At 37.3% G+C, this 21,409-nt stretch overlaps 3 protein-coding genes across 6 annotated transcripts in view; 2 read left to right on the forward strand and 1 right to left on the reverse strand.

Moving 5' to 3' along the window:
* Positions 1-21,409, reverse strand: part of LRBA (LPS responsive beige-like anchor protein) — a 779,214-nt gene that overhangs the window by 318,706 nt on the left and 439,099 nt on the right. For all 4 annotated transcript variants that reach the window (XM_030916318.1, XM_010372523.2, XM_030916327.1 and 1 more), the window contains 3 exons: positions 20,441-20,565; positions 12,099-12,245; positions 9,443-9,579 (listed from right to left, as the gene is read on the reverse strand). In XM_030916318.1, coding sequence (XP_030772178.1) covers positions 9,443-9,579; positions 12,099-12,245; positions 20,441-20,565 — 409 coding nt within the window. The remainder of the gene's footprint in view (positions 1-9,442; positions 9,580-12,098; positions 12,246-20,440; positions 20,566-21,409) is intronic.
* On the forward strand, positions 526-2,979 carry LOC104669526. Its single transcript, XM_010372519.2, has 2 exons — positions 526-793; positions 1,044-2,979. Exon 2 carries the CDS (start codon positions 1,065-1,067, stop codon positions 1,545-1,547), a length of 483 nt encoding a protein of 160 aa, XP_010370821.1. The 5' UTR covers positions 526-793; positions 1,044-1,064; the 3' UTR covers positions 1,548-2,979.
* On the forward strand, positions 3,583-6,122 carry MAB21L2 (mab-21 like 2). The gene has a single exon (XM_010372520.2). The coding sequence runs from the start codon at positions 4,454-4,456 to the stop codon at positions 5,531-5,533; it is 1,080 nt and encodes a 359-aa protein (XP_010370822.1). The 5' UTR covers positions 3,583-4,453; the 3' UTR covers positions 5,534-6,122.

Here is a 21,409-nt window from a genome sequence, read left to right on the forward strand (position 1 = left end):
TTTACTGGACCTTAAACATTCACATTGCTATAAAACTAGTACATTAACAACCGGACTCAATTTTTTGAAGAAACTGGGAAATTTTCAGACTAAGGTTTTAAACATCCACATATTTTAGTTTATAGTAACTAAAAACATGCCCACTTCAGTACTACCACCTACATTCTTCATGTTCCTAATGTAATGATGCAAGAGGTAAAGCCTAGGGAAGTCTGAAGGTTATGGACTACCCGAAATCCAAAACAAAAAACTCAAATCACACCCTGAATGTCCTCCTTCCCTTTTTAGGAATGTGCTGAAGCCAGCTCAGCACCACAGCTCTGGGCAGAAGCATGCTGATGTTGGCACTGCCTAAGCCAAACAAACAAGATGTTTAACAGCCAAATAAAATGTCCTGCAGCCTCCCTAATGAATTTGTCAAGGACCATCAGATTTCGCACCCCCTCTTTTGCCTCATTAACTCAAGTATGATGAGACGGATTATAACAAGAGAATACAGATGAATCGGTCTGAAGACCTGAAGTGGCTTTTAGCCTCTAGAGTTTCTTTCTCTCACTTGGTCTCCTTTAATGGAATATAGTATCTCCTGCAGAAGGACCTGCCAGTTCATTTTAATACACCATCAAGGAGCTGCTGATGGACTTCTATACTAACATACATAAAAGCAGAGGTGACAGGGGCTCTCTCAATTACAGCCTCTTCGGATACCGTTTCCCCCTTCAATTATTCAACCAGAGGAAGAGAGGACCGCAAAGGCGCAGCTGAAGCTGCTCTTAGAGCAGAGGCAGCCAGAGTGAGTTGGGGTGGGGGAGGGGGGAGAAAGAGAGCCAGCAAGAGGGAGCATTATTTGCTGGAAGTGTTTAAGTTTATTGCTCGAATGATGTTTCTAATTAGTACCACGGCCATAAATTAAAGTCGCCTTTGTTTAACTGATTTATTATTTACTAGAGCATCTACCTAAGACAGGGTAAATTGGTAATGAATTGTTTCTAAATCAAAACATTTGTAACGTTTTATCATCCTTCGGCCTCTGTATGCAAAAGTAGAGAAGCGTGGGGGCAAGGATGAGAGAAAACTTAGCCGAGCTTGACAGAGCCGCGAGTGAAGGTGCAGCGGGGTGTCCGGCGAGCGGTGGAGCGAAGGTCCGCGCGGCCTGGGCCGCCCCACCCGAGAGGAGAGGGCGCGGGACATGCGGCGCGGCGGTGGAACCCTGCGGACCAACTCCGCCACCCCTGAGGCTGTTTGCAAACACTCACTCTCGAGAGCGTCGCGGGCCGGGCCATTCGCGAACCAGACGCAACGACGAAGCGACCACCTCGAGAGTGGGGCGGGAAAGCTCCGCACCCTCTATCCCCGCCAACCAGTCTCCGCCCAGTAACTGCCCTCGGAGAAGCAGCCACGGAGCCCCTCCCGGCCAGTCGCGCTCTCCCGGCAGCGCAGTGCCCTCCGGCCCAAGCAGTTCCCTGAGCGCCGGCATGGCCTCCCGGGTTAGAGCAGGGCTTCCACACGCGCGAACCCCGAGGGCGCGAGTTCCCCTCCATCCTTAGGCTGCGAGGCGTTCCCGGACGCACGCGGCCTCCCGGGAGAAGGCTGGAGGTCAAGCCGCCCAAGTCTCTGCCACTCCAGAGAAGTTAACTAAAGCTCTGGAGTCGCGCGGACTCTTACTTCTGACTGTTCTTCCTAATCACTGGAAGACAAACCCTAAGCAACAAATCCGAGATATATTTTTTTAAGCAAATATTCTTTAGAAAGGGACTTATGGCAACGAGAGAGGAAGGGTGACAAACTGCTTGTGGTCCGCACGAGGTATGTAAGAAAGAACCAAGAGACCCAATTGTCTGATACCAAGTAGATGGAAAGCAATTAACTACCCTATGCAATTCAATTCAGGTTCACCCGGCCAGACTTTAAGAGGGTAAGTCAAGCCTTCCCAAAGGGTTTTGAAAAAGCCGAACTACCAGGTTTCTAAAACGAAGTCTTCACCCAAATGGACTCATAGATTTTTATTTTTATCGCATAACCCAGGGCTGGAATACAACCTCCGAAATCAAACTAAAAATAATCACATCTACCTGACATACGTTAAAAAGATTCAGAATCCAGACATTTTAGGTTCATACATAAACCCTCAATATTAAGCAAATCAGAAACAATGTTCTAGCTTTGTTTTTTTCACCCAAAAGTATCGAAAGGGTACAGTGGGTACAATTTGTTTAGGATAATACATATACTAAAAGCACATGCATGTCTTTCATTGAAATGCCTAGGGAGGAGTGAAGCCATCTGTGTAATCAATAACAGGTTATAGATTTTTGTGGCAGTGAAGTCTTTTAAAAGCAAGGGTCAATTATGAAAATAAAATCATTTTACAAATGAAACTGTACCTATACCCCCTAAGAATACATTCACAGTTAGATTTACAACAGTAAAATTTTAAGAAAACTTTAGGTTTATATTTACTTCCCTTGTTTTTCATTAAGTTCGAAACAATTTTAGTAGCTTATTTTAAAAGTATATCCTACTAAGTTCTACGACATATAAATATGCACCATTTCTCACAACTTAGATATTTTCTTGCTTGTAACTAGTTAATTCTTGCAACGATAAAATAATGGTATTAAATATATGTGAATCTTAATTATGAAATAATTATCAAACAAGGTGCTTGGACTAGTTTTTGCCCTGCCCTGTTTTTCAACAGCATATCGAAATTACTAAAAAGAGATTTATGGTTATAAACCCTCACCTTATATCCACTCCAACCCCCACTGGTGCACATATACAGCGATTGCTCTGATTCTTGGCAACAATGGGAGGGGAGGGGAAGAGAAAGGAGGAAGACTTTAAAGGAGGAAAAAACCTGGAAAAATTAGGTCCTTTCCCAGATTCCCCTTTCTCCTCCCATTTGCCTTCAAGCCAAAGTAATTTTGTTACAGTTTGCACCTTCTCCTACCCTACACAATGTTGATAGATTCATTTAAAAAAAAAAAAAAAAAGTGAGCCTTTCTGAACCACTGCTACTCTCCCTCACGTTATTCCAGCCATCTCCAGGAGAGTCCCTTCTATATAAACTCTTTTTCTTCTTTGCTACTGATAAGAGAGGAGGATAAAGAGGAAGGGCTGTAAAACGTGTGCAAGTATTTGACTTCCATTATCTCCTCCTATTTTCTTACTTCTCTCTTTACCCTCTTTCTTTATCAAGTGCAGTGGTGGCTGCTACCGTTCGCCAAGCCTGCCTGTCTTCTCTCTCGGATTGGCTAAAGCACTGACAGCTCGGATAGCGATTGTAGGAACTGAAGCTCCACCCCCTCATGATGGCCCGGGGACCATTCATAAACTAAATAACTCCAGGAAACAGCGAGGGAGAGAGAGAAAGAAAGAGAGAGGGAGAGAGAGAGAAAGGAGAGAAGAGAGAGCGAGCACGAGGAAGGGGGGAGGGGGAGACAAGCAGGGGGAGTGCGGGGCGAGAAAGAGGTCAGAGGGGAAAGGAGGGGGAGAGACGACTCAGAAAGTGGAATCTGTACAAGCAACCTAGAGGAGGAGAAGGAAAACCCTGAATCGTTATAACTACACCCCAGATGCAACGCAAGCAACGACTTCGTCACACTAAAACGGATTTTGTGAGGGCCAAAAGTATAAATTACGAAGCAGAAATGATTATCAAACAACTTCCAGCGGTTTGCACCTAAAGAAATACAAGAAGAACCCACTACAAACAAACCAACCCAGTCCAAACAACGCTTCCAGTAGGAAAAGAGGAAAACTGCGACAACACGACCCCCTGAGAAGAGAGGAGGCCAACACGCTGAGACTGCGGGGCGTCAGTAAACCTCCAAGTGCACGGCGGACTGAGTTGTACTTCGCAGCTCTCTGGACATTAATTACCTCCTGCACCTTCCATTTCGGGGAGGGTGAGGAAGAAGGCACTCACCTACACTGAGAGAAGAAGTCCTACCAGCGTGGAAGAGAAGTTTAAGAATGAACCACTGAATGTTTCGCTTTTATTTTTAAATTTACTTTGGCACTTAAAAAACTTCATTTACAGATTTCTGGGCAATCTCGGCTGCAGACATCTAAGCCTAACCTTTTGGTATCCTGAGTTTTTTTCTTTCTCCTTCTCCTTCCTCACCCCCACCCCGCTTCTCTCGCACACGGTCTTTACATATCAAGAGAAAGCAAAACGGTCCCAGGAGGTACTTTTCTTTTTAGAAAATCACCTTTTCTCCCCTAATTTTTCTGCAGAAGAAAAAACGTTTCGAAAGAGGGAAAAGGAAAAAACAAGCCGGCTACAGTATCAGCCGGTCAGCCCAGGTGGAAAACAAGAGTGAAAGTGGGGCTTAACGGGGAGCGCACCGCCTCTTTCGAAAGCCGCTGGGCCACCACCAGTGCGTGAGCCTTGGATCCCTCAACGTATTGCGAGACGCCGGTGTATAGCCCGGACCTGTGCCCCAACATGATCGCCGCTCAGGCCAAGCTGGTTTACCAGCTCAATAAATACTACACTGAGCGCTGCCAGGCGCGCAAGGCGGCCATCGCCAAAACCATTCGAGAGGTCTGTAAGGTGGTCTCGGACGTGCTCAAGGAAGTGGAGGTGCAGGAGCCTCGCTTCATCAGCTCCTTGAGCGAGATCGATGCCCGCTACGAGGGGCTTGAGGTCATTTCGCCCACCGAATTTGAGGTGGTGCTCTACCTAAACCAGATGGGCGTCTTCAACTTCGTGGACGACGGCTCGCTTCCCGGCTGCGCGGTGCTCAAACTGAGCGATGGGCGGAAGCGCAGCATGTCTCTCTGGGTCGAGTTCATCACAGCGTCAGGCTATCTCTCAGCGCGTAAGATCCGCTCGCGTTTCCAGACGCTGGTGGCCCAGGCGGTGGACAAGTGCAGCTATCGGGATGTGGTCAAGATGATCGCGGACACCAGCGAGGTCAAGTTGCGCATCAGAGAGCGCTATGTGGTGCAAATCACTCCGGCGTTCAAGTGCACCGGGATCTGGCCTCGAAGCGCGGCACAGTGGCCTATGCCCCACATCCCCTGGCCCGGGCCCAATAGGGTGGCCGAGGTCAAGGCCGAAGGGTTCAACTTGCTGTCGAAGGAGTGCTACTCGCTGACCGGCAAGCAGAGCTCGGCAGAGAGCGACGCCTGGGTGCTACAGTTCGGGGAGGCGGAGAACCGCCTGCTGATGGGAGGCTGCCGAAACAAGTGCCTCTCAGTGCTGAAGACTCTGCGGGACCGCCACCTGGAGCTACCCGGCCAGCCGCTCAATAACTACCACATGAAGACGCTGCTGCTGTACGAGTGCGAGAAACACCCGCGAGAAACGGACTGGGACGAGTCGTGCCTGGGCGACCGGCTCAACGGCATCCTGCTGCAGCTCATCTCCTGCCTGCAGTGCCGCCGCTGCCCTCACTACTTTCTGCCCAACCTCGACCTCTTTCAGGGCAAGCCCCATTCGGCCCTGGAGAGCGCTGCCAAGCAGACCTGGAGGTTGGCCAGGGAAATTCTCACCAATCCCAAAAGCCTGGACAAACTATAGGGTGCTGGGGACTGCTTGAAAAGCGACACAAACGGGAGTGCTCTCTCAGACGCACAACACACAACTCAGCGATAAACAGCAGAAACTCTGGACACAAACTTTTATGTAAGTCACCTGAAATAGGAATCAGGCAGAAGACCTTCGTTAATTAAGAAGCAAACAAAAAGAGAGCAACCCAACCAAAACAAATCACATTCTTGCACAAAAGTGATCGTTTTCTTCCAACCAATGTGAATTTAAAAGGTCACACAAAAGAAGCAATCGGGCTGTGCCACCACAAAATGAAACCCAAGGTACATTTTCAAATCAATGTATAGTAGTTTCCCCCTTTTCCTTCTTTCCTCCTATCCTTTTTCTCTTCACCCCATCCCCCCTCTCATTTCGTTTTGCTTTTGGTTGCCTGAATGTTGTCACCAAGTGAAAAAATTATTTAACTATATGTAAAATTTCTCTTTTAAAAAAAGTTTTACTGATGTTAAACGTATCTCAGTGCCAATGTCAGACTGTGCCCCTCCCTCTCCTGCACCTCTACCCTCACCCTGAGCTGTCTTCTTGAAAACAGTAATAAAAACATTACTTTACATTGTAATTGACTGTGGATTGTTCTTAAATAAAGGCAGGTGAGATAACAGTTTATAATTTGCAATGTAAAGATGTGACTTGAGGAATCAAATGCAAGAAGCTTCCATTTGAACTGATTTGCAAAATTTAAAATACAGCACATTTTGTAGAACTGACTATAAGTTCACACCCAAATCCTTAGAAAATAGAAAACATTAACTTTACTCAACTGTAATATATATTTGTTTTGTAGTTAGGATTAAAGGTAACATCTACTTCACGCTTGGGGAAAAAAGTATAAAATAAAAGATTTGATCCTATTAAAGCAGAAAAAACTTTTTCACATTAAAAATTAAGAGAGGTACTTTCTTATGCCATAATTTCAAAAAATCCAGTCTGACTCCGATATACAAAGGAAATATGTATGGATTTTTCTGAATAGTTAACAAAGTCAGTTGATACTTTTCCTTCAACCATTTGTCCTCTTCAAGCTTTGAGTAATAAAAATTTCACAATTAAATAAACCACAACAAAAAAGAATAAAATGGTTATAGCAATAATCCTCTCCCCCAGCATATGGTGATATGAACCATTCAGATTTATAAATTACTTCCATTTTAAAATGGCTTAGTTATAAATTCCATAATTATGATTATTTTAATCAAATTTCAAGAATTATTCTGAAACTGCTTATATGCAATTCAAATAAAAAAGGTTTTCATACCATTTTTATAACCAAAGAAAAATTATTATTCCAGGAATTTACAAATAGGAAAAGTACCTTCCTCCTCTCTCTGTTTTTCTAAGGTAACAAACTAATATACTCATTTCAATGTTTCAGCTTTAACAAAGGTTTCTTTTTAATGCAAGGGAATAACTGATTAGAAAATAAAATAATTAGTCAAACAGAAAGTATCCCAAAGGAATTGGTTTGTCTTACGTTGAAGGTAACTATATACTCCATTCGCTATGCTAATGATGAGACAAGGTACAGAATATATGTCAGATGTTACCCTTTAATATCGAACATTTATTCTCCGTATTAGCCCAGTTTTCAATTTATTGAGAAAATGCACAAATGAGAGGTGTAAAGAAAAATGTTTTTAAAGCAAATTTTAAAGATCAGAGGAAGAAGTTTGAGAGGGGGAAGGGTTGTATGGAGGGATGAGCAGCAGCATAGCAGAATAGATGAAAACAAGAAAGCCATTCAGGGATCTGAAGCCTAGTTCATTTGACAAACAGGCTTAAGTTGTAAGATTCCTTGGTAAAAATAGTCCTATGTTAAAATATAAACTTTGATCTTATCAGTTCTGAAATCATCTCCACTCTTTCAACTCAACCTGTATTATATCTTCTTGTATTCCTCACAGTAATATTAAATGGCTCAAACACACAAATTCCTTTAAATTATAAAAACCAATTTATTCTCTGGGGAAAATGTTCTGAATTTTAAAAACATTTTCAAACAAACAGTAGGTGCTTACATTTGCACAAAATGATTTAAAGGAATAGTGTTTAGTTTCAAAGATAAAAATATCTATAAGTGACCATTTTTTTCACTCACAAAAGTATTTACAGCAGTAGACATACATGTCCCTCCAACTATTCCAGAAAAAAAGGTTTTTAAGTCTTGACAAGAAGAAACAAAAATATCCAATTTAGCATATTTTATTCTTCCTTATTTAATTTAATGCAGTTATCAGTCAAAAAGGAAAAACACTGCAGCAACATAAATGTCCTCATTTACAGAACACCTTAAAGCATTAACATCTATACAAAATTAAAACTTCTCCCAGTAGGTGACTGAAAACAATTTTTTAATATAAATTGGCAGGAGTTTTAATTTCTGGACTATAAGGAAGGTTGCAGTGATACAAGCCCATTTCTTGATTGGGCCAAAAGATCTCCATATTTCACGAGCAACAAGAAAAAATAATTTAATGATGCTGTACAGAATCAGATCAGAGAGAGACAAAACTTGTAACTTCTCTAAAAGGAGCAAATAACTTCAAAGAACCTAATCTCACAGATTGGCAGAGATGCTAATTTTCAGAACAAGTCATTAGACACCTTTAAATTAAATCAAATTTTAGGCTTTGATCTATATGTGTCTAAAAGCATGATAGAATATCTTGAATTAAATCCCAGTCTTTCTTAAATTCAGAAGTTACCAGAAATCAGAGAGTTTAATTTTGGTAACCTTCCTTTCCTAAAGAAACTAATGCATTTTCAGACATTTCAGTCATGGGACAAAGTCGAAAAAAATTTTTAATGGATAGAATTTCAGAATTAGCAAGTTTTCTCTACATTGGATTAGTTAACTTATCAAGCTCAAAACAATCAGTTCCATACAATCTACCAAGTCCTGTCTTAATAAAGGCAGCAATAGTGAGACAAAGTACTGGAAATAGCATAAGATATGATTTGTTTGTACAGTTTTAAATAAAAGTATAATATTTTCATCAAGAGCTACTTTGAAATACTTCTAAATCATTCAGATTTAATAATTCACATGATTACAAAATCAAAGAACCTTCTACCAATAAACTCAAAATATGTGTAGGTATGTACATGTACATACACACATGCTATCAGCCTGCAAAATAAATTATTCCACTTTTTAAGCCACCTTTTTCTATAGGTTGCTTATTTTGCTCATTTTTAAAAGAAACTGTTTCCTCTCAGAGCAAATTATACCATTCTTTTTCTTGAAATAAACCTAATTTTGGTTTTTATGACTGTGCTACAAATGTTTCTTAGTAAAAACAAAGTTGCCAGAGTCTGAAAAGTAATGAGAAATACATTTTAAAGGGGAAATTACATTTTCATTTAAGAATAGAAAATTATGCAGTGCCTTGTAAAATCTACTATAGGTAATGGGAAACAGAGGTATCTCATACACACAAAACATGCTTGCATGCACGACAGAGTAGTAAGTCATGGGGACAAAGCAAGGAGAGTGATATATTGACATCATATCCAGGAAACATAAAGGCTAAACAAAATAATTCCACTCTCAATCTCACTGAATTTTGTATCTTAATTCACCCTTGACCCTTTGAGGCAAAATATATTTATAGACAATGTTCCCTGAGGTTCCTTCCCCTCTTCACAAAGAGCTAATGATAAATGCCATTAAGTAGAATTTGTTTTTGAATCTAAATGAACTTCAATAATCTTACTAACTGGTAGAGAATCATAAACTAAAGAAGATAATGACATTGCATATAAGCCAAGGCAATTTAGAAGAAATTCAAACTAAGCCTGTCAGATTTACCAATCCCAATCCTATCCAACAGCACCCACCATCCCATCATAAGAAAAAATGAAACCCCCTCATCTTCTCACCTTGGAGTCGATTTTTTTGAAGTTAGGATCCTCTTCATCCACCTCAAAATAGAGTTCGGAGGAGGTGACAGAAAGAGTGCCCTTTACTACAACCGAGGGGGCCACAAGCTGAGCTGGTGTGCTCAGACTAACAGGACCTGCCAAAAGGAAAAGACAAGCCACACAAGTTGGAATGACATTTTTCAAAAAATCAAATTTGACGAGAAATTGTATTTAATCTTTTCATTCTCACTTCTAGTACTGAACTGCCTGCCAACTACTTCTACAGTTAAATATTCTGTCCACCCCAAATCTTCCTCTGAAAATGCAAAGTCAGGATTCTCATACTAGAAGATCTATAAAAGGAGGTTAATGATAACAGTAAACTAGGATGCAATTATTTTACAGGGAGTCCGCAAAGCTTTGGTCTAATCTCTAGGTAAGAAGTGGCTCTGCCTAAATAAGTCCATCCACATTCCATTTAGAAAACAGGCCTCAGGCTATCTAACAACACGAACAACAACCAGGAGCAAAGAAGCCTCAATAGGCTTCCAAGGCCAGGAGTTAGCTTACAGTATGGTAGGGGCACAACTACAAAAGGATCACTAGCTTATTAATGAAGTGGGAAATGTTAAACCATATTTTCTGATAGAGATTTTATGCCAGCTTGACACAAAACCTCTTCCATAACAACTTTACTCCATCAATGACTGGTAAAAATACTTCTTTTCTAAGCCTTCCTTTCCACTGTTAAGTATTGTTCAATGCTTCCAAATCTAATATTAGTGTAGTTCAGGGACTCTGGGAGTAAACAGCTGGAGGGTGGGTTTCCAAGTGAATGAATTTTTATTGGAATAATCAAATCTCCACAGGGCTTATCAAAGAGACAAATCAGACTGCTACTGAAAACAATAGATTCACTACAGATATAACAGCATAATGCATATTAGAGCTAAATATAAAATATGAACTAAAAATGATATATATATACACACACACACATAGAGAGAGAGAGAGATCAATGTAGAAAGAATTTAAAATTCCATTGTCAATTCCTCATGGTATAAATCCTATAGGGGAAGAAAACAGCGTAAGAGAAGATTGGCACTTATAGTTCTGAATTAACATAGTGCCTATAAACAAGGTGCACCTATTCAGGTAATCAATGGGTGAATAAGTGTTTCAAAATTCAGATGAATTGACATTTCCATCGATTGTTAGACGGGTGATAGTGCTTAATCTCACATCAATCTTAATGTGTGCCAGTAGGACAATAGAAGGGATGCTCTGCGGAGATCAGAGCAGGTTTTGCCCTCTATTCCCAATGTACAAATACATTGTGTTTGCAGATGGGCAGCAGATAGCTGCAGAACAGCCATGATTTCCCAAAGCTCATCCTTATAAATGGATGAAATAAGAAGCTATGTGTTCTTTTGCTGTCTCCTTTTGCCCTCTGTACATTAGCATGTAATACTGAGAAGAAATAACATTTTTTCAATCACTCTCAGACATTCAATTATAGGGTAAGCAGACAGCTGCAGGAGCTAGGGCAGCCTAGGTCCTACAGAAGACCCCTGACAATTTCCACTTCATTTCTAACCCACACCACTTTATTAGTGTGGATTACTTCTTAATCCTATTGCCATTGTCAAGATTATATAATTAAACTCCCCTTTCACCTCTATTACTGTATGAATATATTACCAGCAGCAAGAATAGAAGCAAAATAAAGGAAGAAATGGGTAAATGGATGTGAAGGAAAAGACTACAGAATAGCAGTATCTACCTTACTCTGCACTCGCACCAATTAATTTTATTTTACTTTATAGAGAGGTTTACAGTTATCAGAGAAGATACCATCTTCTCTTTTTGCTTTTCATTACAAAGTGGCATAGTAGCACAAGTTGCAGATATGTCACCAAATGCAAGATTTTTAATGCCTTTTCTCTTAAAATTATCAAAATGGAAAACTATGTAATTTTCACCTATTGAAATTATAGAACCTTTCAGACTTTCTTCCTTGAGGGACACAGCCACAGGTATTAAAGTAAAAAAGCCATTTAATGAATGACTAAAATTTCTGGCTAAACAAGATAATTTTTCCCATAAGGGATGTAAAACTGAGAATCTGCAGAGTGCAAATCAAAATTCCTACATCAGGCAAAATATGTGAATGTTGTGAAAAGCCATGGCATTCTCAGAATTGATTTGAGAGAGTTACATGCATATACAGCATGTTCACTAAGACCTGTATATCAAAGCAAATAGCTTCTCTCCCTCCAAGATTTATTTACCCCCAAAAAACAAAACAAAACAAAACAAAACAAAACAAAACAAACCTGGCAGAATTTTACCTATAGTGCTAATTTACAGAGATTTGGTAACTCCTACGGGATAGGTGAAGCAATTTTGTTCTTTTGTTGCTGCTTTTAAACTTTTTTCTTTTTCAGTGAAAATTATTCATAAAAGAAAAAAATGAGGAGAGTAAGAAGACTGAACAGAATAGAAAAATAAAAGAGAAACTATAGAAGATAAGGGGGGTAGTGTTTGAAATAACCAATTAATGCAATTGTGGGTATAAGCTTGGTAGTGCTAGTGGTCACAGCTGAAAAAGTAAGTAATTAGATGCTTATTGTCCCAGAGGTAGCTGAAATATCTGCACAACCACCGAATTTACCAGCAAGATTCTCTAAATCTTTCTCATCCACGGATGACAGAGTATCATCATCGCCTTCCAGGAGGATCTCGTTTTCTGAGTTCTGATTTCCTAAAGCCTGACTCTTGATGGACTGTTTTCCTTTAGCAAGGATATCTTCATCTGTGGCTGAAATGAGAAGGAAACAAAGCTGTCCATCAGTTCTGGGAAGAGCACTTTGGCAGAGGGGTAGGGGCTTAGGTAAGGGTAGGTGGCCAAAGATGGTCAATCTTTTATACACAGAGTCAGCCACAGTGGAGAAAGTGATTGGGATGGCACACATGCTTGATCTGACAAACTTGATCCCCCAACCTAGTCTAATGTTACCCTAAACAAGCACCCTAATCCCATTAAATCTGACCCCAGCACTGCTCACCAAACCATTTATTTACTTATAGTTAGGGCAGGAGTGGGTTCAAAAGCAGTACTTTTTTTTTGAAAATTCATTAATAGGAACAATCAAAACCCAGTTTTGGAAACAATATTTAACACCAAAAAATAAGGACTGATTCATTCCCCCAAATAATGTTATACTGACAAACATTTTGGAATGTTTGAGGAGTGGCTGTGGAGGAGAATCCAGAATTTAAAAGGGTTAAAACTAAGAGACATTCACAAGCCAGTGAGGATTTAGGCCCAGATACTGAAGCCATATCTGACACTAGTAAGACTACAGCAGCTTCTCAAAGCTGCAATCCCTTCTTTATCCACCCTCCCTCCTTCCTTCCTTCACATTACCCTCATCCACATGTTCACACATACACTCACTCCTCCGCCCTTTCGCCCCTTATACAAATATCCAGGAGCAAGGCGGTGTGGAAACTAAGTGAAAGCTCAAACACTACCTCCTCTGCATGTTTAAACTAAAGGGCTAAGGCACCCCAGGGGCAAACATAACAGAGAGCCCGGGATGAGAGGCATGTGGGCAAGGGGCCTCATGCGGCCTGAACTGGAGCAGCCTGTGGAGAGCAGCAGTACCAGACTCAGGCACTATGACAAGGCAGCAACTGCAGGCAGACGGAGGAAAAGAGAACACCACATCTAGAGAGAGAAGAAGCAGCCCTGAGGAGCACCTACACTCAACAATGGGATCCGAAAGGAGAGCAGAGACACAACTGAAAGTGGAAAAACCCTGAAATTCAAAATTCTGATTCAAACCCCACATCCTTCCAGGGCACCTCCTGTTGTTTTGAGCAGCTTTCTCTTAAGACAAGCAGGAAGGCAGATGCTAACTTTTGAACTGTGATTTGTAAAACTTCATATGTGTATCTTTTCCTAATCTTGTTTTTTTGAATAGTGTCATATAAGGGAAAGTTAAGAATCTTCAGCTGACCCTCCTGGCTTCCAGCTAGATAAATCCCAGAGGTAAAGCACCTGATCTACCCAGGCTGCAGCTTTTGATATGAAAATTGGATGGCTAGGGTTTTTGGGGTTTTTTTTTTTTGTTTTTTTGTTTGTTTGTTTGTTTTTGTTTTTGTTTTTCCTCCACTGCAGCTTCTACCTAGGCATAAGGCCCAAACCCCAAAAAGAATAAAGCAGTCAATTTGCAGTAACATGATATATATATATATATATATATATAATTTATTCCAAATAAACTGCACATGTGTTGCCTGATTTGGCAGATCAAAGGTTCTTAGGGTTTGATAAGTACATTTACAGATAAAGTTAAAGGTAAAAGTTTTTTTCTCATATTTATTGTGAATTCACCATGTATACCATTTAAATACAATACTTATAGTGCTACTTAAACATAGGAGTTTTCTATTTAATAAGAAGTCATGGGAAGGAGCTTTCTATATTTACCTTTAAATACACTCTATGGGTAAATAAAATCTTTCATACCCACAGGCTGCATTGTAAGCTACACACATATGATGAGCTGGACATATGTTTGAAAAGATTACTTTAATGTATCTAATTAAAGTGGCTATATTTATTTTTTATTTAATTTTTTCAAGACAGGATCCTGCTCTATCACCCAGGCTGGAGTGCAAAAGCACAGTAACAGCTTACTGCAGCCTCTACCTCCTAGGCTCAAGCAATCCTCCCAGCTTAGCCTCCCAAGTGGCTGGGACCACAGGTGCTTGCCACCATGCCCAGCTAATTTTTTAATTTAACTTTTTGTAGAGATGAGGTCTTCCCATGTTGCCCAGGCTGATCTTGAACTACTGGGCTCAAGCAATCCTACCACCTCAGCCTCTCAAAGTTGCTGGGATTACAGACGTGAGTCATCTCACCTGGCCTATTTTTTTTAAATGCTAAAAAGAAATATACTTAAAATTAACCAATAATTTTTAGAAAAACAGAACTATGTTCTAAAATCACTTACATTTCAAGTATTTATACTTTCTTACTCTAAAATCAGAAACACTGCCCTGAGGCTAAGCAAGATCTTTTGCAATTTGCTATCAACTTTATTAAAAATATATTGGCCACTGAGAAATGCAAATGAAGCACCATCTTCTAAATGTTTTTATAAAGTAAATTATAATAAATTATTATTTGCCGGTTAGATTTTAGTGCAGAAACAGTATACCACATTCTTTTTATTTCTTGGATTTATAATTCCTTCTTCAAAGCAGAAATATTAATAATAAGGCTAATATTACATACCATTTTGCATGAGCCAGGGAGGGTTAAAAATACATAGTTAGCTCATTTAATTCTCATAAACCTTCTGCTTATTTCTAATTTTAAGATAAGAAAGCAGGCTCAGAGAGGTTATGTAATTTGCCTAAGTTAACATGGCTTTTGACAATTAGAGTCAGGATTTAAAAACAGGCAGCACGGTGCCAGAATCTGGGCTCTTAACCACTATGCCATATTAGCTCTTAGATGAAAGAAAAAGAAAGAAAACAAAACAACCACAGTTCAAATATGAATGTGCATATAAATTTGTTTACTAATTCTTATGTTTCTCATAGTGAATTTTAAAAGGTTAAATCAGAATAATAATCAAGAACAAAAAATATTCATTTCCAAATCTAAAATTGATCAACATGCCAAACACATCAGAAACAACTAAACACCCTGCTCATTACTTCCTCTGATTATTGCCATACATGTCCTAAAGTACACCAAGCTTATGTGAAGGAAGAAGAAACCTCTTTAATCTGCAAACATTTACAAAAAAATGAGAGTCCCCAGTGGCAATATGTAATGGTTTAAAATAGCTCAAAAAATAAATTCACATTCATTTAAATGACCACGAGAAATATAATTATCCCTTCCAATTGCAATTAAAAATTTTTTAAATATGTTCTAATCATGCTGCCTATATTAAAACACAGTAAGGCAGCTTCTGAATTAAAGTTTCATTAAAACTTTTACATACTATAGGTGTACTGTATGCATACACACACCCACTTTAATTTATTTATTTACTTATTTTTACAAGCTCAGATTCTGGAATTGTTCAAGCTCCACTGAAAAACCTCTTGTCATGGAAAATATGCAGCTTACTGATATTTAGAATGGTTTTCCTGTAATTAACTCCCCCTTGAGGATTTTAAGTTAGCAGCAGTAAAATTACCAACAGTACTCTAATATGCAACACATGCGCTGGTGTTCAATTCTCAGTGGTCTAATAGCTTTCTGCTAAAGAACTTTAAAAAAAAATTAGAACAAAACTTTTCCAAGCATAAAATAAAGGATTATTATCATGTTTATATGTGCTGGGGAGAAGTATATTTTTAACTTTCATTTGCCTTATTCTCAACCAACCATTATAAACAAGTATTTTGATATCTTCTGTGAGTATATTCTACACTAGTCTAAAAGTTAATTGGATGAAGTCAGAATATACTTTGGGTTCCATTTTAAAGCTCAATTCAGATATTTCTGGCTAATAAAATTGTTACTAACGTGATCGCTATTTAAATTTTTCATATCATTATTAAGAAATGCCTTTTATTCTGGTTTAATTTCACCTTTTATTCTAGTTTAATATTTATCCTAACTTAATACTTAAACTGCAATTGTTACATAAAATTGGAGAAATCTGTCAGAAATGCTATCTTTAAAAATGATTTGATTCACTGAGGCTAAGAACAATGAAAGGCCTAAGAGAGAGAGGCTGGTCCTCAAAATGTAAAATTCAAGTTCTTCAGAGCTAACTCTGGACATGAGTTGATTTATCTATCCAATACAAAACAAGTAAGTAGAATTAAAATATAAAAAGAGCAAAAACACACAAAACTGTTCCACCTTTGATAAAAATCCTTTTTAACATCTACTGAGCAAGTGAACTGGAATCATCAATAGTCTATATTAAAGTAAAAGAAGTTTATACTTTACGAATTAGCCATTTTTTAAAAAGACTACTATTGGAATAACAGAGTGTCTTCGAACATACATAAAATAAAAATGGGTATCTACTTAGTGTGATGTGAAGCACACACCATAACAATATTCTGAACAGGACACATAAAGAATATCTTATAATCAACTATTGTTCTAAACTAATTGATTCCCCTCTATAGTTTATGCCATGTCCATAGCATTCCAACTCAAGTAAATTGGCTCCAGAAAAATTAATGAAACTACAAAGGATAATTAGGAGAATAAGCCAGGTGCATCTTGTAATAATCATGGGTTAACCAAAATTTTAGATGGAGAAGCTAGTATATGTTGATCCTAAAAAGGAAGCAACAGCATCTGGCATTATTGAAATTATGAGACAATGGCGTGATTTAAGATCTTTACATGATCTGTCATCCCTAGAAAACCAAATGAGTTACTTGTATCATTCCATATGCTTACAAGATACTTTTAAAATGATGTTAAATTCTCCTTATATATTTCTATTACAAAGCACATTCTCTACAAAATAAAAATGTCTTGAATGCAATAGGATTCTCTGCTAAACTGTTCTGGCACCTGAATTAAAACCAATCTTTCTACCATTTAAAACACTTTTTACATGGCTTTAATTTGAATATAAAATTCCCATTATATTTAATAATGAATTTTAGAGGACAGCACAGCACACTGATGAAAATCTGGGTTTCAGTCCATTAACCTGGACTTTTTAGTCCTTTATCTACCAAAAATCATACTGGCCCTTTGTTTCCTCAGTTTCCTTATCTGTAAAGAATAAAGTTAGACTAGATGTTAGCCTTAGGTTCCTTCTACATCTAAAATGCTCTCATAATAAATAACTGCTAACCTGGGCTCTGGCATTAGGAAAATGTTACAAATCATTGTTACTAATTTCTAATAAATTTTAAAACTATAAAATGGAAGAAAATGCCCTCAAGAATAAAATGCCCAGCTTTGCTTGAGCTGCTAATTTCCATAAAGAATATTTAATCATAAGAGGAACTATTAATTTTAATTTAAAAATATGACTCAGTTTCTGCAAAGTTAAAGAAATCTCCCATTACAACATGACTTTTATAAATAACCACTTTGGAGGGTCTCTGTTTGAAAAATTACCTAAAGCTTTTTTCCCCAAGCAAGTTAATGTGAACTTGGGAAGGGCAATTAAATTGTCAGAATTAAAAAATTTGTTTTTAACTAGAAGGTAGCCAGAAGTAGAGTCATGGGGCTGGTATTGATCGCCCAAACAGAGAACATCACTCTTCAGGTATTTACTCTGCCACCTTTACACTAGGGGCTTTCCTTCAAATCAAATCAATCTATAAAAAAGATGGCTCTTACTACTAAAATACATAACTGATCTCCAATGGCACATCTATTTAGATATCTTCCTTTGATAATGATAATGCAGTTCGTGGTATTCGAAGATTCTGCATTTTTAAAATGTCCTATCTCCTTAGTTAAATTATAAATAAAAGTGAGGAGTCATAAAAATATAAGACTGACATACTATGCTCATTAATATCTATTTTAAACATTTAAATTCAACATTGAAGCATGGTATTTATCCATGTTAAAGTCTGTAATTTCAACGGCTTTTTGATCACATTAACAATTTTGTTTTGCATACTTAATTCTTAATTAATTTATTTTGATTAGCTCCTTTAATACTCTAAAATTTTTAGACACCAAATTAAAATTGAATGTCACTATAAAATATTTAATAAACCAGTAAAAAATTAAGCTCTTTGTTTATAGAATATATTAGCATAAATTATGCTGACATCAAACAATACCATAACACAATCTGTGTGCTGAATTTATTTCTTTATTATTTAAAATAAAATAAACATGAGGTAGGATTAGAATTAGTATTTTTTTCAAAAAATGTTATATTAAATATGATATATCCCTGAAATTGTAAGACAGCTGAAGAATCTCCTACACATTCAGATTTTTAAACATATATTTCAAACCCAAGTTTTGTTTTTTAATGCTTTGGAGTGTGACAATAATTATAAAATTACTATAAAATTTTACTCAATGCTTACCTTTGCTGTTCTCTCTCAATTTAAAAATGCACAATAAAACAGATAATTAATTAACACTGGATTAACCTTTCAATTACTATCAAGAGTAGTCAGAGTGAAATCTGCTTCTATACAAGTCAAGAGTCTTAGATGATAGTTAAAACATGTTAATGAATTCTTTTTTTGTCAAACATTATTGCAGATGCTTAGCATTAAAAAAGCTGACAAAACAATATGATTTTAAAAGTTCAACAATTAAAATTTATTCATTCTTAAGAATCCTGTAATTCTTCTAAACGGTTAAATGTACTATTTTTGATAAGAATAGATTTTAATAAATTCTATATTAATCTATACCACAAATTTTAAATTAAATTATTGATATCTAAGGATAAAAGGTTAATAGTCTATGTGCAATTTTACAAAACAAATCATCCCCTTCCAGATATAAAAGGAAAATGTTTTCATGAAAACATATGGCCATGTATAGATCTCAGAACTCACAAATTACTGTAAATGATGGTTTAGAAGAGAGAAAAATAATTAAATTTCAAATTTTAAGTGGACATGGCAATAGAAAATTGCAAAACAAAAGTTCACTTTCTCAATGTAAGCATCATTAACCAAAAAAAAAACAGAAATCCCACCAAAAAAAAAACAAAACAAGAAAAAAAAAAAAACCTCTGAAATCTGTTATCACCACCCAAAAACTATATGAACTCTAAAAGCAAAAGTGGCCTAATTAAGTCTACATTTTATTTCTCTTTCTCTACCTCCTGTAGTTGAAGATGTAGGGCCATGAGACTATTATTGCTTTTAGATCACTGTTATTGACTATTCTCTGTATGATCATTTATTTTAAAGGACTGATGTCACATTTGGTGTTATATCTGATGACATATTGTGGACATTTTCTTCTAGAAATGGCTCTTTAAGGCTAAGTGCAAGAGGTTAAGCTGCCTGACTGAGGCCAAACCTAAGATTACAGATTTTTAATCTAAATTCGTAATATCCTTAACATTTATTAACATTTATTTTGTATACTACATATTTTTGTATACTACATATTTTTGTATACTACATATTTCCATTTAACCACAAGCTGCTGCATGTTAAAAAAAAATACCCTGAAAAAGGAAAATTAAAAGAATTTCTGATCTTATTAAAAACTAATTTACATTTTACAAAATCAGAATAATTTTAACATGGGGAGAAGCATTTCCCCCTTAACCAATATATCTTAATTGACTTTCAAAAATCATAAAATAAGTGAAATTTTATGATAAAAATATATACTATCAAATCCAAAGGACCTTTTCACTTTTTCAAATTTACTTATCAGACTTTTACCTAAACTGAATCATAGTCATATGCATTGTAACAAAAAAGAATGTTTTGTTAAGCTCTGATAACAAAATAATACAGAATAGGAACATATGAAAATAATGTTTATTCTTTTTCCATGAGCCATCTATCATAATCATCTACATATCAAGGCTCAGAAAGTATCTAGGCACTTGGACATTTATTATTATCTTTCTCACTTCATGATCTCATGCTAAAATACCACGACTGGGGGAAAACCATGTATACACAACAGAACCTAGAAACTTATCTGCTTTGAAAATGCTGTCTTCCTGATATTCATGGATTTAAGGCATGCCTCCTGGATTCGTTTACTCAAAGCTGAACGTGTCGCTTAAAAGGAGACATATTTAATCTTTGTACTCTGAAACAAAGGGTCTATGTTAAGTAAGTTTTGTACGTGTAACGTAATAAATAAATATATTTGACACCATAATTTAATAGGACTCTATAGTAACTATAAAAATTTAACTTCTCTTTCTGCTATGAATAACCATGAAATGTGGTGTTGGACCATTTTACAGTGCCTTGTAATAATGAAGTTATGCTCTTCATTACCAAGTCCTGTACCTGCTGCTATTGGCAAGGAATGGTTTATACACTGACCATGTTCCACGGCTGTTTTTAGTGTCGCTTCAGGATGTGTCGATCCTAGAGGGTTACGCACAAATCGTCGCCGGCGCCGCAAGTCATCTTCCCAGTAGTCAAGGCGCCAGAACTCACGAGGACGACTACAATGAAACAGAGAAGCCACATATGTTAGCAATTATCAAACAGCGTGGTAGCACTGAATTTCTGCATAAAGCTCTCCTTGTTTGCTCTGCCTTTTTTTCCCTCTCCTTCCACTTAATTCTCCCTCCATCTCACACTCCCCTTTCTGCAATCTTTAACTTAGGTATGTCCTTGAAAATAACAATATCACCTTCTAGTCTAAGGAACTCCTTTTCCTTTTCTTGGAAGGTGAAATGAGCACTAAATACATCATTTTGAAATGAATTGCTGACAGTGTGATCAGTTTCCCCACACTCTAGTGGCATGTGCTCTGATTTCAGCCTCATTTCAGCCTCAGCAGGGCACCTTTCTCTGTAGCTGCATTTATAAACCAGAATAGGGAAAAGGCTATTATAAATATGGTATAGCATTACCTATATTAATCAAAGTCCGTCCCCCTTCATTTTTCTTCCTAATTTGTGCCTTTTTGCACAAGGTCAGTAAATCATACCATGAATTCTTGGTCCGGAAAGTGTTAACTTTAATGAATATCTCAGTTACATGGTTATGTATGTGATAATAAAATATTACTCTGTTTAGATGTGCAGGAATTTAATTAAAATAATCTCTTAAAATATTCATTGCATTTAGCCCCTGAGGCTTAGAACAACACAAGAAAATGCATTTCTTTTCCATTTACTGTTTTTAAATAAACCATTCCTGTGGAGTGAAATAGCAATCTATTTTCAAGCAAATCAGATTGGATTTCTGTTTTATGTACTCTGTTTTTATATTTAATTAAAAACTACATGCTATATGATGTGCAATAATTGCTATATCAAAAGCATACTTTTGGAAATGTAT

Source organism: Rhinopithecus roxellana, chromosome 2 (genome assembly GCF_007565055.1).
Source record: "Rhinopithecus roxellana isolate Shanxi Qingling chromosome 2, ASM756505v1, whole genome shotgun sequence".
Classification (NCBI taxonomy): domain Eukaryota; kingdom Metazoa; phylum Chordata; class Mammalia; order Primates; family Cercopithecidae; genus Rhinopithecus; species Rhinopithecus roxellana.